The sequence below is a fragment of the Nanorana parkeri genome, unplaced genomic scaffold, assembly GCF_000935625.1.
Source record: "Nanorana parkeri isolate BGI_ZX_2015 unplaced genomic scaffold, ASM93562v1 scaffold520, whole genome shotgun sequence".
Taxonomy (NCBI): domain Eukaryota; kingdom Metazoa; phylum Chordata; class Amphibia; order Anura; family Dicroglossidae; genus Nanorana; species Nanorana parkeri.
The window spans coordinates 910,329-926,759 of record NW_017306788.1 but is presented as its reverse complement, the minus strand read 5'-3'; the positions used below and the strand labels follow the sequence as shown (position 1 = coordinate 926,759).

Here is a 16,431-nt window from a genome sequence, read left to right as displayed (position 1 = left end):
CTACAGTATATAGCTATCAGTGCACTGGGACTGCGAATAAGAGCACACTAAAGGCAAATAGGCTGTTCATTTTGCAAGGGAATTTTCACATTGCAAAATAATTTTCCCTTAGCTTAGTGAACGTGGTAAAATCTTATTTTACAAAGAATACCCAAATCACGTGCAAGGAAAATAAAAAGGCATTTAGCAGGCACTTGATTTATTGGGTGAAGTCAGAAGAGCTTTACCTCATTCACTAAACTAAGGTTAAATTCCCTTGCAAAGCCAACAGTCTATTTGCCTTTAGTAAATCATACTCTATGACATATATTGGTGAATGCAGTAAATCAATTGTGTACATATGTGGACATTTAAATGCCAAATATCTCAGAACCCAATCTACAATTACTGGTATAGAAAAACACATTTTTATGGATGATTAAAGAAAGCGGAAAGAAGAATTCTTGAATTAGTCCAGATTAAATACATTTTCAAAAAAGCCATAATTGAGCAAATGTCTTGCAAAAACGTAACATGATGCATATTTAGATCATAAAGCCCTGCAAAATATAAAGATGACTCCCAGTAATATGTAAGAAGTACAGTATGTATGCCTCACTACCTTCTAGCTCAAGCACAATCATTTATTAACTTTAAGTTAACATCTTTTAATTTGTACAAGACATTATTAAAGTGGACTTCAAGTCGAAAGTCTTCTTTTGGTGATACACTTGATGCGGCCACATTAAAAGTATCAGTTTTATGCCTCAAGAACATAGGAGTTGGAGGCATAATGAAGGAGCAGTCAGTCAGATCTAGAGGGATCCCATACTGAAATAGTTCAGTATTTGTGTTTATGTACCCTTTAACAGAAATAACCATTTTTAGGAATTCAAAAACAATTAATTCAGAAGAGTTGGGTTTTGCAAAATCTTCAGGTCATTACTTAACACTAATTATCACACAAAACTTTCACTAACATGTCAAGTATAAAAAAACTATATATGCAAGAAATATATATACACACAGTATAAATATATATACATTATATTATCTTATAACGCATGGTGCTATTAGAGCAGGTTCAGGACTGCAGTGATATTCAAGTAGTTGCCAGCAGGTTTTTATTATCCGAGTATAAAGGGGTATGTTTCTACAAACTGGTAGAGATAAGCACACTTTAAAATGTCTTCCTGTCCCCAGCTTGTCAAATCACCACTCCAATCTGTTGCTGCACTTCCCACACTGAAGCTGATATACTAATGGAGTTTAGAATCTTTACTTCAGTTATCCAATTGTGTAAAAAGCAAATTCCTTTTAAAGTATTTCATCTGCTCATGACTGGGTATACAAAGTGAACACAGCTACAATCTATAGAAAAAAGTTTCTTAACTTCTTAACAAACCAGCCGCCCCATCCCACGTTGGAGAGACTATTTTCTTAGAAAAGTTCATGTTAACACAACTAAGTAAATAAAATAAAGTTATTTTCACATCAATTAAATAATTATGTACTACAAAGCAATCCTGTTTTTTTTTCCATCACCCTCCCTACCTCTGACACATACACATTATTAGGAATTCACAGTGAACACTCATTTACCTTATTTACTACTATTCACTTTGCTAAGTGAACATCTTCTACTCCTTTAATAAATCAACCCTACTGGGTTCTTACATATGTCTTTCCCTTTTCGAATTCCATTTTCATCTGTACATACATCTAGAAAGGGTTCCAGGTTAAAACACATATTTGATAGAGGTAAAGGTCTGAGTTAAGAAGTGTGAATGTGAACATGAGCATTTTATATAATGTACATACATTTGAGATGTGTGTTTAATGTATTTAACATGTGCTTGTCATGCATTGACCATGTATGCACATCAGGGTTGATTTATTAAAGGAAAAGATCATGTTTACTTTGCAAAGTGAATCTACACTTTCCATAGTAATTTCCACCTAGTGAACTTGGTGAAAATCCGTTTGCCACAAATATCCAATCACGTGCAAAGAAAATGAAAAAAAATGGATTTTGGCTTAAAAATGAATGGATGATTGACATTAACATATTCTGAACAAGCAGTACAGTAAAAGTACTTTAAAACAAAAACAAGCTTCTAACTCTGTATCTATAGGTATTTGGAAACAAATATTTTTCAGAGTTCACAACACAGGCATTCAAATCTTTAATTTTCTTCTCTGAGAGCAGATCTTGGCATGCTGCCAGCCTTCTAATGTAAACAATCAGAAGGTGTTTCTGAGCTTTTGGAAATTGACTAAAACCTGACCTTTCGTGATCTTGAGGAATAACATCAAATTAAAAGTACCAGAATTGGATAGAATTGTTGGGGGATGGCTTGTTTTTACTGCTTGTTAGGAATATGCAAATTGTTTAATGTTTATAGTCTGGGTGCAGGTGCACTTTAAACTAACTATATATAGTATATATATTTTTTGTTATTATTATTAATATTATTATTATTTTGCAAGGGTTAATTGCTCATTTCTGTCTAGGTGTTAAAAAAACAAGGTTATACTCACCTGATCCTAGAAGCCAGCTAGCTCTTAGACCAGTCCCTGAAGCCTCTCTCCCACTCGGCTGCAGCAGGCTAAATTCCTTTGAGTCATCACATTCTATACACTGTGTATAGGACATGAAGACACCAATGGGCATACCATAGCTGCAGAGGAGGAGGAGACAGGCTGGAGGGAACGCTGTGACAGACGGCTCGGCAGTTCGAGTGAACATGCAATGCCAGATAGGGGTCAAGGAAAAAAGCATGTCACAACCCTAAATCATCTTTAAACATAATGGTATATATAGTGGTCTAAATTTTAACATGCAGCAATTAAAGACACCAAGGGTTCTAAAAACATAACACACTTTTTTTATTCAAGAATATTACAGGAAGAGACTGAGAAGGATAACATGAATTTTCAAGGTTCACAAAGCATAAATGTAACATCATAGATATATATAATAAATATTGCATATTTAGGTGTTGTATCCAACATGTTCCTTGAAGCAAAGTCCAAAGGATGTATATGCAGATTGAGCAACGTACACACCCCTTCACATGGGCAAATCCATATACATACTGTAAACCATCACAGAAAAGGAATCATAAAAACACAAACATTTAACTTATCCATGTGCTTCAGATGGGACCCCTTCTTGGAAAAGTCTGCGGAAAGGAGACAAGGTAAGAAATTGTAAATATGTCCCTGCGAAAAAAACAGATCTTTAAATCCCCCAGATGGAAACTGGCCTGAAGATTGCCCCAAAAAGCCCCTGAGGTATACTCACAATGCATCAGGAGTATCCAGCATGCACCACCACTTAGCCTAGAAAGGAAGAGGAGGATGAACAGATGTCCCCTTCTCTTATCCTTCTCCAGAGCCTTAGCCTCTTCCTCTTGGTAACATGATGATGTCATTGGTGCGGGTGGGATGCCCGACTGGGCACTTCCTGTTTCACTCCAAACACAGTACTTCTTGTTAGGCACCATTGTGGCCCATGTCTTTGCTCTCATTTTTAATTCAGTGCTCTTAAAGTGGGCTTCTAACAACCATATATAAATGGAGTTGGGACAAAAAATGCCAAATCTGAGGAGTAGGACAAACTTACCTAGCCATTATCAGGGAAAACCTCATGATGCCCTTCCACATATATTCCCTACACAAGGCCATTGGGAGCATAAAAAGGATATTAAATGTAAAAGGTTAATAATATATAATATACAAAAAAGTCTGCCATAGAAAGGGGGCACAGCTCTGTTTGTCATTTAAACCTGGATATGTTGTAGCTTTCAATATATAAATCCTTTTATATTCTGACTTAATTAACATATAAAAATAGATCTCCACCTTTTCTACATTTTAATGTGCTCCAAGGTCAGAAATTTGGCCTTGGATGGATCATATCCGTGATTGTGCACACAATGGCACGCAACTGGAGAATATAAGTCACCGTCTTTTACATCTTTTACATGATCATAGATTCTCCTGTGGAGTTCTCTTTTAGTTTTAACAACATAAAATGCATTACAAGAGCATAACATGAAGTAAATTACCCCTATAATTTACCAATTTACAAAATGCTTTAGAAAAAAGCATTGTTCTTCTGTTATCTTATTGGTTTGGACATACAGATGTGACACTGGTTACAGCTAACACATCTAAATGTCTCTTTAATTGGGGATACAAAAACATGTTTTCGGAATCATAATAACTGCATATCAGGATGTTTCTCAAGCATTGCACCCTGATTATCATGTGGATATGACATGTGAATATGAAAGGAATTATTTGAAATTCTTCCCCAAAAGTAAGACATTATTATTAAATCCTCAGATGAAGGGGGCACCGTTGTTGTTATGCATACTCATCAGTATGGATGAGCTCAGCTTCCAACCAAACTCAATCTGAACCTGAGCTCCTCTGAACAAAGATGTGCCATGGGTGCTTCCACCCAAACAGTTGTGGACCGGGCATATCTTGCTCTTCAGCTGCATGTAAACAAAGGGACAGGATGCTTGTGCTGACATTCCACATAACCATTTTAAGTAAACGTTGCCAATTTACCAAATATAGGCATGTAACCATATAAGGGCAATGACATAATTGCATCCCATCCCTTCTCTTAAGTCCAGCTGTAGGCAGGGAGCTTATTGGGCTTATTCGATTTAGAAGGAACTCCTTTCGGGTTTAGAAGAGCTTAGGTTCGGACCAGGTTCAGTCCAATCCTGTGCTCATCCCTAATCAGTATGTAGAGATGTTTAACATAATTCCACAGAATGACAGATGGTATAAAATAATCCAAATATAACTAGGAGATTCTATGATGAGTTTGTTTTCATGACTTAAAAATCAGTAGATGATAATATTAACCCAAAATGTACTGGTGAATTTATTATAGACAAATACCCCATTATTCATAAGAATATGAATACACTGCCCAGCAGGCCAATTATCTCAGGCATTGGCTTAACTAAAGAAAACACCAGTAAATGTATTTCTGGATTTTTTTTAAAAACAAGATACGCTCCATTTTTGGGTCATTTAGAGGTTCCAGAAACAAATTAGTAGCTATTGATGTGGGGGCTTTATATTCGAACATGCTTCATAAGAAAGGAATAGCAATTGTGGAACCCTTTCGGAATGAACTGACCTGCTCATGCTATCATGTCTTTTCTATTCAATTGCACAGATTAATACTAGAGCAAAACACCTTTACATTTGCGGGTTCCCCCTACCTCCAGGAATGGGCAATTTGTGGTAACAATCTCTCAATGCACGTGCTCCACATTTTCATATGGCACAGGTGTATTGATTACATTATTCTAATTTTGACAGGTACAATGGATCTACTTACTGAGTTTATTGAGAGACTTCATGTTAATGATTTTAAATGAAAACCTACCATGGAATGTAGCAGTGATAATATATTCTTTTTGGATTTAATACTATATATTGACCCTGTTAGCCATACACTAGGTATATAATATATAAGAGCAAAAGAAAAATATAGGGAGGGTCTGATTTTTAAATGTAGGATTACAAACACGCAGGATCCTACAGTTAAAACTAGGGATGCACCAATACCAAGTACCATACTTGGTACAAGTACAAGTACAGGTACAGATACTTTTCGAGCTCCAAGACTAGACTAGAGAAAAATGCAAAAATTAGGAGGCAGCTGTCATCGGTAAGGAGCACACGGAGCTCCTGGGATTTGTACATCTCTGTTTTAATGTATGATTTTGTTTTTATAAATACATATAAAGGGATTCACCGATTCAATTTTTGCAAGTACAAGTACTGATACTTGCCCAAGTACTTACAAGTACAAGTACTGATACATTTTTGTTTATTGCCATGTGACAGTTTTTCTAAAACAATATCGATTAATGATTTCAGGACAGTGGTGGAGCGCCAGAGCCAGGTCCCAGCTGCAACCCTGGTAGTTCTCATGAAAATGCCAAGTATCGGCACTGGTATCTGAAAAGTATTGGTGCATCCCTAGTTAAAATGATTACTAGATTACTAGATTTAACCTTCAATATTAGACGTATACTACCTAAATATTGGCATGTTAAAAGGACACAAAATACTAGGACAATTTCTTAGTGACTGTCCACAGATTACATTAAGATGGACACAATCCTTGAGAGACTGCCTGATACACAAGCATTATGATTCGGACAAACATATTTTGTTCCCATAATTAAAGGGACTTTTAGAAATGGTAGCAGTAATTGATGCTGCCAGATCTGTACATCTAAACAAATAGGAGTACTGAATGGGCAGTGTTTTTTTCTGAAGTATTTTGTAATTTTTCAATGATAGGGGTGATTTACTTCATCCAACTTATTGTGATTGTGCCACATTAGAATGCCCAGAAGAAGGGGAGATCTGTTTAATCTGTTACTGAAGTCAGAGTGCAGAAGGATTTTATTTAGTGAAAGCTACAACATATCCAGGTTTACATGGCAAACAGAGCTTTGCCCCCTCTAATGATAGAGTGGGTATTTATGCATTTTGTGGTGTATTATATACTGTCAACAGTATGCATTTGATAATATTTTTATGCTCCCTGTCTGTTGGATGTGGTCCCATATGGGCGATATACAGTATATGCGGAATGGGCACCCCAAGGTTCTCCCTGTTTTTTATTAGGTAGGTTTATCATACTCTTCCCCATTAGCCTTTGTTGTATGTATTAGTCCATATTTATATTGTGTATACATACATATGTATATGGTTTTTGTATGTATTAGCCCATTTGTATATGGTGGCTAGGAAACCCCCTTAAAATCCATCACTGCATTCAAAATGAGAGTAAAGACATGGACCAAAATGGTACCTAACAAGAAGTACTGTGCACTCCACTCCAGTAACAGGAAGTGCTGAGCCAGACCTCCATCCTATGTATTACCTGCAAGCTGGATTCTTCTCCTGATGCATTGTGAGTATACTTTAGAGCAGTGGTTCTCAACCTGTGACTGAACTATCTGGACTGGAGAGTACAGTAGATACAGCGGCAGATTGATATCTGCTGTACTCTCCAGTGCAGGCCGGGCCGGAACTTTAACTTAATTGTCGGGCGCCGCGGCTCCTGATATTAATGCGCCAGCCGAAAGTGAGGAAATAGTCCCCTCTCTCCCCGGGCCATACCACTTTATCGGAGAGCCCAGGGGAGGCCGGGAGAGAGGGGACAGTTTGACATTATGAGGTTCCACAGGCTGAACCACATATTAACCCCTCTAGTTCTCTCTAATGCAGATGGGCCGGTCTATGCAGACATGATGCCACGACCCACTTTTGGGTCGCGACCCACGAGTTGAGAACCACTGCTTTAGAGGATTTTCTGGGCAATCTTTAGGCCATTTTCGATCTTGGAGTTTCAAAGATCCAGTGCTTTCACTGGGACAGTTTTAATATCTCTTACCTTGTCTCCCTTCTGCAGACATTTCCAAATGAGGGGTCAAATTTGAAGCATTCTTTTCTTTGATAGGGTACAATATGCAGACAAGGATTTGCTCATGTAAAGAGGTATGTATATGTTGCTAATGGTTATCACACTCATTATATATATATATATATATATTTTTATGTTTTATATATATATATATATATATATATATATTATTTTTTTTACATGTATTTCTCTTTTTTTCTACTTATATTATTTTCAAACTGCATATGCATCCTTGAAAAGGTGGAATTTGCTACAAGAAACATTTTGGATGGATATAACACCTACATATGCAGTATTTATCTCTATGATGTTACACTGCTCATTTATACTTTGTGAACCTTGGAAATTGATTTTATCCTTTTGATACTGAGAGCCTTTTTTATTGTAATATTTTTGAATAAGGAAGGATATATGTGTCAAAAGGAATAATTCCTAAGTTGCTGTATAGTTCATGGAGGTGGTTGAGTCCTCAATACGGCCACTGATAGGAGACCTGAGGAGACTTAAATCCTTGGATGAAAGTAGAGTTGTGTGTAATAGATTGTAAGGGAAGGTGGGAGGAGGCAAAGTGCCCCCAAGAATTTTATGTTGTACCACAGTTTCAGTAGACCATGACTGAATTTATTAGGTTAGGACAAGCTTGCAGTAGTAGCCACAGCAAATTGTTAACTCTAAGGGGGTGATTTACTAACCTAAACACACACACACACCAGGTGTGTGTGATTTTCACACAGCAAAACGTATTTATCAACCAAAAAGTCTCTAAAAGCATATTTCCACTAATGCCACATATGTAAAAATCATGCACATGATGCATATATAATGCTGCTTCACAGTTTAGACAAAAATGGTTAGCTCATGCATTTACATTCCTTGCATTCATCAACGCAAGCAACACAACATAGAGCTAATTTACCCAACATCACCTTGGAATTCCTTCAGGGCTTTGCACAACACACCTGCTGGGTGTGTACACATTACAAAGGTGTTTAGATTCCACCCATAGATCATGCTGGGAGGGAACACACTGCAGAGGTGTATACACGTTCGTGGTGTGTTTATAAGGTTAGTAAATCAACCCCTAAGGATCAGTGTCCAGAGACTCTATTCCTATCCACAGTGGAGTCTCAGAGGCTGTGTAATATTTGCTAGGTTAGCTAACTGAGAGTCTAAGTAATATTTAGCTATGTCAGGGGGGATAAATTGCATCCTCTTTGTATTTAGAAAGAAGCAAATTTCAAACCTGAGTACAATATATAAGTGGAGTGAGGAGTATATAGCTACCATTCATTGTAAAAATTATGGTCAAAGCCCCAATTTTCTAGTATATAAAATAGGTATGGACAGGACACAGAGTCAAATGCCCTATGTACAGTATATCTATGAGAAGAGCATGAACAGTATTCACCTAGCTGTTGCTGTTCTGATCAAAAGGGTGTGTTTGCAGACACTATTTTCTGGTTGTCATCTGGGGATGAAGCCCACTAGAGCTATATGAATCAATTGTCCAATTTCCGTGTAATGCCTGGTGGTGGCCATGTAACTATCAGGTCTTGTTTTTTGTTAGGTTTTACTTGTTTTGTAGAAAGTGAAGGTGGGAGAATAGGCAGTCAGCACCATGATTTTGGAAACCCGCATGTGAACTGTAGAGCTTAGCCATGTGCTTAACAATAATCCCATATGTTTCAATTGGGATTGGGGAGGACATGGTTTCTACCTACGCATAGTTTAATTGGCTTAAAGACAGGATCTATATTTTATTCTACAAAGCTATTTTTCTGCTATGAGATGGTGAGATGAGAAAATTAGAGGTAAGGAGGAAGGCTTTACAAAGACATGGTCTATGCTAGAGAATTGTTTATGTGGGTGGAAGTAGAAAGTGTATTCAGTTAAAGAAGGTTTTGTTTAACCCCAGGAGTTGGCTAGAGTATATTGGTTTAAGAGTTTGCAGATAGCATGTGTGTGGCTGTCGTAGGTAGAATGGGAGGCCAATTGTCCAGGTGTGAATTAATAATTAGATTGGAGTCCCTGCATGTTCCCCTTTGATGGGCAGCAATTACCTGGAAGTGGTGAGAAAAAAGGGGTTTGTACTGTATTAGGTGCGTAATAGGAGACTATAGTGATTTATTGATCTTGGAGGAGCCCAGGAAGAAGTATGTATCTGCCTGCTGGGTCTCTGATTTCTAGGGGGAGCAAATTAATCATGCTGATTGCTTAAAGCCAAATAATACTCACTGTTGTTTAGTGATATCATTTGCTGTATAAAATTGGTGGTAAGTGGAACTATAATCCATTGGGCAGAGGAAGTGGAAAAATGCAACTCCTATAGACATACAATATCTGCCTGTAGGGAGTGGAAATGGTAAAAGGCTTTGGTGCACTTATTCGGCAAATGTAAGCCTTCGATGTTCAATAATAAAACATTCAATGGCATGGGGACAGGTTGAGTAAAGTAGCTTGGACTTGACTCCTGAACAGTAGAGGTATTGTCCATTGAATGTAGGGAGAGCTACATTCAAGGGTGTGGTAGAGATTTGTGATTGTGAAGGTGCATGTACAGTAAGATGTATATATGGGGGTATCTTGAGGTGCACTTTGGTTACAACACTCTATTCAATACACACAATATTTAAAGTGGATCTGTTTGTTAAATATATTTAAAACAATGTTCAGTATTTAACTAGCTAAATACAAAATGTTTTATATTAACATTTCATATTTGCCTGCAGATGAAGCTAAAATTTTCTTCAGGTGCAGTCCCAGACATCTGTTGTCATGCTAAATAGCTATCTAGAAGAGTCAGAGTTGGAGCACACCAGCTTCCTCCTCTGTTAGCAAAGATGGCAACATCTTTAGCACTTCATGATCTGTCAGAAAGTATAGGTAAGGTAGTGCTGAGCTTACGTATTAGAAAGCCTAGTATATTGTGCAAAAATTGTCATCTTTACACTCTGTAGTAAATGTTTAATTGTTTACTTTCAACATCTCTACTAGATTTCTTAGAGCATTATCCCATTTCTTGGATTATTATTAAAGAAGTAATTTCTACTTTGCTGTGCACCCATAAATCTTCAAATGGGGCTTCAGTATAATTAGGATTTTTTTTATATACCATATCTTGTCGCAAGTCACTTTAATTAATAAAGGGGTAAGATTAAGGAAAACTCTGTTCTGATTTACAAAAGACTATTTTATGGATAATGGAGGGGAAAAAAATTAATAATCTTATTTTTGGTTAAATGTACCAACACTACTAACACTTCTGCTTGACTGGATTGGTGATATTCATATCTAGGATTTATGCATTTTCTTCAACAAACCAATGATTGACTTACACCAATAACCATGTTTTTCATTTTCCCAGAATTGTAATGAAAGTCACACTTATACAATTGGACAATTATTAGCATGAGGTAAATCTTCTATGTAAGAGGGTTTAGAGGTTTCACTCCTGATGCCTGATGCCATTTCTATGTATATAACATACTGATACCAACTAATACTGGATAGAAGCAAACATAATCAGTGATTGTTATTTTTATTATTCAGAAATAACAATATGTTAATTCAGGTAATTGGGTCAAATGGAGTTGATTTACAAAATCTGGGTCAAAGTAAACTAAGCTCAATGTAGAGGCTAATAATTAGCCTAGTGAAATCCTTGTCTTCTTTTGTTTAAAATGTCTTAAATGGGAAATGAGGGCCACCTATTTAAACATAAAGATGCTGATAGAACATTATTATAGTTTACGGAAATACCTCAAATGCCTTCAGTATTAGTACTACAGGTAAAATCTGAAAAGATAGCTCTAACAACAAAATGGATCCAGTCTTTAAAAAGAGTCCACTTCTTACTTAACCCTGGCAAATGGTTTGACATCTGTCTAAAATCATAAAATCATCTAAAAGACTTTTGTCATTTTCATGCTTGTGTAATATACTTCATGCTCACAAACATAGAATTAGATATATACCCATTTTAATAGTGCTGTAATCATAGTATTAAGCAAGATGCATTCAATTTCCTCAGTTATCAAGTTCATGAACTTGGCACAACCCTCAGCAGCTGCACTCTTATTTGTCCCAATGTCAATAATCAAAGTGCCTGGTATGTATTAAAATGTTTGATTTTTGGATTGTTGATATGGTATGATAAAGGGTGACACAAATTAACCTGCTTGTTATGCATAGGTAACTGAAAACATCTATATGTAAAAATATATGAATTGAGATTCAATAATCATTGCATTCCTAGTCTTAAAACTATGTCCTCTAACTGCTTGAAAATATAGAAAAAACATTGCATTTGTCTATTGGAAATGCAGTTTTTGTATGCACAACCAAAATAGAATATTTTACCTCCTTAAATTATATAGTATTACATATTTTTCAACTATTTTACTGTTTTCATTCCAGTTAAGTCAACGTCTCATGAATGCCAGAATCACATCTTCTGATGAACAGTACAACACTGAGACTTCTGATTTGTTTAATTTACAAACAGAAAAGGAACAATATGATGAAATCAAATATCATTCTGAAACACAAGACCATTATTCTCAGTCTCAGTCTCCTGATAATAAAGAGGAATATCCTCCAGTGGCTGAGCCCAACCCTTCATTGGTAGCTGAGGATTTTTCAAACACCAGCCACCATTCTGCAGAGGCATTATCACATGAATATTCAAAAGTAATTGAAGAAGCTGCATTCTTTCCAGCTGAGCTAAAAAGGGACACAAGTGACATTTGCCAAGAAACATCTGAAGCTCCACCTTTTGTACAAGATGAGAATATGAAGGTAACAGAAATTTTGGATCATAACGCAAATCCAAGTTATAGTGAAAATCCAGTTCACATGGCATATTTTTCAACAGATAATACTAAAGAAATGCAATATGAACATAGTGAAAACATAAAAACTGAAACTGAAAACAGCCAAGAAGATAATAATGTCCCCACTGAATATGATGGTACAGAAGGTTTAGGAATACAATACCCAATAACATTTCCACAGCTGGATGACTATCAGGATTTGTTGTGTCAATATGAACCTTTTAGTAGTGTTGACCCTCCAGAACATGTAGAGGCAAACCAATCAGCTTCAAGTCCTGCTATTTCCGGTGATGTTCACTTTTTTAAGGAGAGCAAGGTGGAGGGGATAGATGAAGAAACAAGTCATACCAAAAATGTAACTGCTGGCTTGTCCCAAGATACGGAAACCACAGATGCCATGAGTGTGTTATTAGAAGAAAATAAGTATGTTACTGTTGAAACTACAGATCTTTCAGGCTTTCAAAGTGTGCCTTTACAAATATCCAAACAATACTTTGATACAACGCAAAATCCTAACTCTAGACACACTGCTCAGGAAACTGACAATAAATATGGCATGCGTGATAGAAATGTGGTTTTATCCGATAATAATGACTCATATGATATTACGTATCCCTCATATGAAGATAAAGGAATAGCGTCAGATCAAACAGACAGAACAATTTTTGATACTACAGAGACAAAACCTTCCTGCGAAACGGAATCACTGCCTGAGTGTCCTCCTTCTATAGCATGCAGTACAGCTGAAAATGTGTCCCTTGGCACATTACATGTGTGGAATGAAATGCTGGGACCATTTCCAAGTGAAGTGACACCGGGAAACAAGGTCATCATTGCAAAGATTACAGAAGAAAAAGGTCAAAGTGAAACATGTTCTCAAGGTAGAGATGACAGTAAAAGGTCATATATAGATCTGTGTGACAGTGGTAGTGAAGCACAGCTAACAGATAGTAGTGCAAAGTCTAAACTTAAAAGAGGAGATTTAGATCATACTAGTAAACCTATGCATGTACCTTGTGACAGGGAAGGAATTGATGATATTGAAGGTGAAAAAATAGATACAAGTAATCTGAGAACACTTTCTAAAGAAGGCACAGGATATATGCCCAAAGAACTAGGTAACTACGAATATGAGAATAGGTTAAATGATGTACTTGGTGAAAGTGATATACATAATGCAGATCTAAATCATGTTACTCAACCCAGTAACTCGAAGAGTTTTACAGAACTGAGGGAGGACACAGATGTAAGATTGTTGGAAGACTTCACTAAGGAAACAAATGGTAAGAAGGTTATAGAATATGTAGACCTTGAGCTGAAAGTAATCACAGAAGAAGATGTGGACATTGAGCAAGATAGTCCAGAGCAGACATTTATGGGGCCATCTATTCTTATTAGTGGGCCTGATGATGAAGAGGAAAGTCAGAGCACAGATACAGAAGAGCAAGGGAAACCAGAGGACACACATCAGTATTATTACCATCCCTTTACTGATGATGAAATGCATACAGACCAGGAAATCACAACTGATACAGAGACCAGAGAGGACTTGAATATTAGCCATGCAAGTTCCAAGGTCTTTTGTTTTATAATGTTTGTGGTGTTTGCTGGTCTGATGTATCATTATGATTTCTTGGTATGTTTTGCCCTCTACCTTTTCTCATTGTACTGGTTGTACTGGGAAGGAGACAGAGGAAAAACTATGGTAAGAAAGGAGTAAAAGTAGCTGCACCAAATGGTTGCATTAACAAAAGCTATGTAATGCCAGGGAAATGAGTTGACCTTGGTGGAGGTTCCTAATCTTAGAGATTTTCAACTTTTAGATATGAACCAGTATTTTATAAAGGACCATATTAAAAATATACTTTAGGAGTTGTAGAGTATTTGAACACATCAGATAATTTCTGATACAACTCTTAAGCATTTTTCATGTTTTTAATGATTTAATACAGAGAGTCTCACTCCTGTCTAAAAGGTAAACCAGCTATATTTCTGGATCTCCTCTCCAGAGCCCAAGGAGTTGAAGTAACATGATCTGCATTGTCTAAAACAGTTTGGTATATCTAGTCAACTGGTTTAGTTTACCTTTTTATTGTAACTTTCATCTTCATCTTATCAGTCACTTTTAACGCAGGAATGAGAACCAGCGTTTATAAAATAAATGATTAGTTTTGTAATGAACGTTTCAGTGCAAAGTTGGCATTATTTTTATTTCAAGTTTTTTGCGATATCATAAACTGTATTCAATTTCCTGTCTCTTCCTTTTAATACTGTATAATATCCAGGTAATGTATTGTCATCTAGATTGCTTACAATATTGTATGCATAATAGGTAATGTTCTTTGCTGGGACAAATAACTCAAAATGCATGGCTACTCAAAATGTCAACAATATGAATCATTGGTATATAAATAGGACTCACTAAGACAGTTACTGCTCCCAGACCCCATGAATCAAGGAACACAGTCTGTGATCCTCTGTTGTTACAATTTCTCTATCCACCTTTGGTACTTAATGTGTTTCTGGCATCTGCTCTAAGAATAGCTCTGCCCATACAGACAATCACTGGGTTCTCTACAGTTAAAGACAATGATTGCTTTGCAGAAAATGAGGCAAACCAAACATAACAGACAAGTTAAGTCATTAAAGGTGGTAGAGGTACTAAAGGTCAGGGGGCACATGTGTAATCCTAAATCAGGGTCCAGGGGAGTGACTTTTTTAAAATTATGTCACAGGTTTCTTAGCTAAATAATAGATTTTTTGTTTGTTTTTATAAGACATTGCACCAAAACAATATTCTTGCTTTACATTTAGGCTAACTGTTGCAATATCTGCATAACCATGTCATTAAATAGAAAAAGAAGCAGGTAAAATTGAAGGATTTTTAATAATCTGTAAGATGTTCAAAGTTATCACTCAATACTTATTTGTTCCGGAAGTTTGTGTACAAAAACAACGTAATGTGTGTCATAATAAAATCCTAACTAATCAAAGTGAGTTTGTTACTCAGAACATATTTTCATTGTTATTTTTAGACATGACAAATAAAATGCAATGTATGCTTGGAGTTAATGGCAATTGTTGTTACAGTTTGGCTTACTTTTCTGGGGGTTTTGACATACAAAATGCTACTTCATATTGCAGAAAAAACTAACATGTATTGATGTCTTGTTTTTTTACAATATAAAAATATGTCCCAAATCCTGTCACTAGATTGTGACTGAACTTTATTTTACATTCTCATAAAAACATGTGAACCTAGTTATATGATTACCAAGATTCCCAAGTCTTTGTTTTAAAAAAATGTTTTCTCACAAAATGTTTTTAATTTTATCGTAAACTTAGTCAAAGTTTATATAACTCCAACCCTTAATTCTTGAGTTTTGTATAGAGTGTAGGACTCTAGGACATGAAGTGATGGGAAATACAAAATTGTACGATTGTCACTGACCAGGATTAGAGGGAAAATGTTTCAATGGGGACACATGTTCCCGTAACAGCTTTTTAAGAAGTGACTTTCCCTCACATTGGAGAGAATTCTTCTCACTTCCTGTTCTGTCTCTGGGACAAAAATGTAAAGTGATACTAAACTCAGGAAACGAAATTTTTAGTTCAAGTACTTCAATGCTGGTATAAGGACTTAACTTAAATAATGCCTGTTAATCTGATCATCTTCTTTCCAGTAGTTTTCAGGAGTCCCTCCAGCGCTGGTGCCGGTCTCTGATCCAGCGCTGACTGCTATGTCTTCTGTGTCCCATGGTGTCTGTGCGCGTGCACACGGCAGGGCTGTGTGCCTTGACTTACCCTGTGTCTCTCCTCTTCTCCTGGTCGAAGATCTGTACTGCACATGCGCCTGCCCTTAATCCTTCACGGCCGCTCGAGAATCTTCAGATCTTCAGATTGGAGCAAGCGGCGGAGACAGAGGTAAGTAATAATCTGTTTGGTAACTTTTTTTTTGTTTAATGTTTTTGCATATATCTACTAGCTAGCAGTAAATATATGCAAAAAAAGGCGAGTTTAAATGTACTTTAACTATTAACAAAAATGTATCTTATTTGTGTATCACTCAGCTGTAGATCCTCAAATCCTCTCTGAATTGGTGCTGACACTGTCTTTCCTTCTGAAAGGTGACTACTTTTG

The 16,431-nt window shown here is 36.4% G+C and overlaps 1 protein-coding gene across 1 annotated transcript in view; it reads left to right on the top strand.

Moving 5' to 3' along the window:
• The window catches only part of PPP1R3A (protein phosphatase 1 regulatory subunit 3A), a 49,275-nt gene extending 35,264 nt beyond the window's left edge, over window positions 1–14,011 (top strand). Inside the window, exon 4 of the mRNA XM_018561376.1 lies at window positions 11,876–14,011. Coding sequence (XP_018416878.1) covers window positions 11,876–14,011 — 2,136 coding nt within the window. The remainder of the gene's footprint in view (window positions 1–11,875) is intronic.
• Window positions 14,012–16,431: the final 2,420 nt, after the last annotated feature.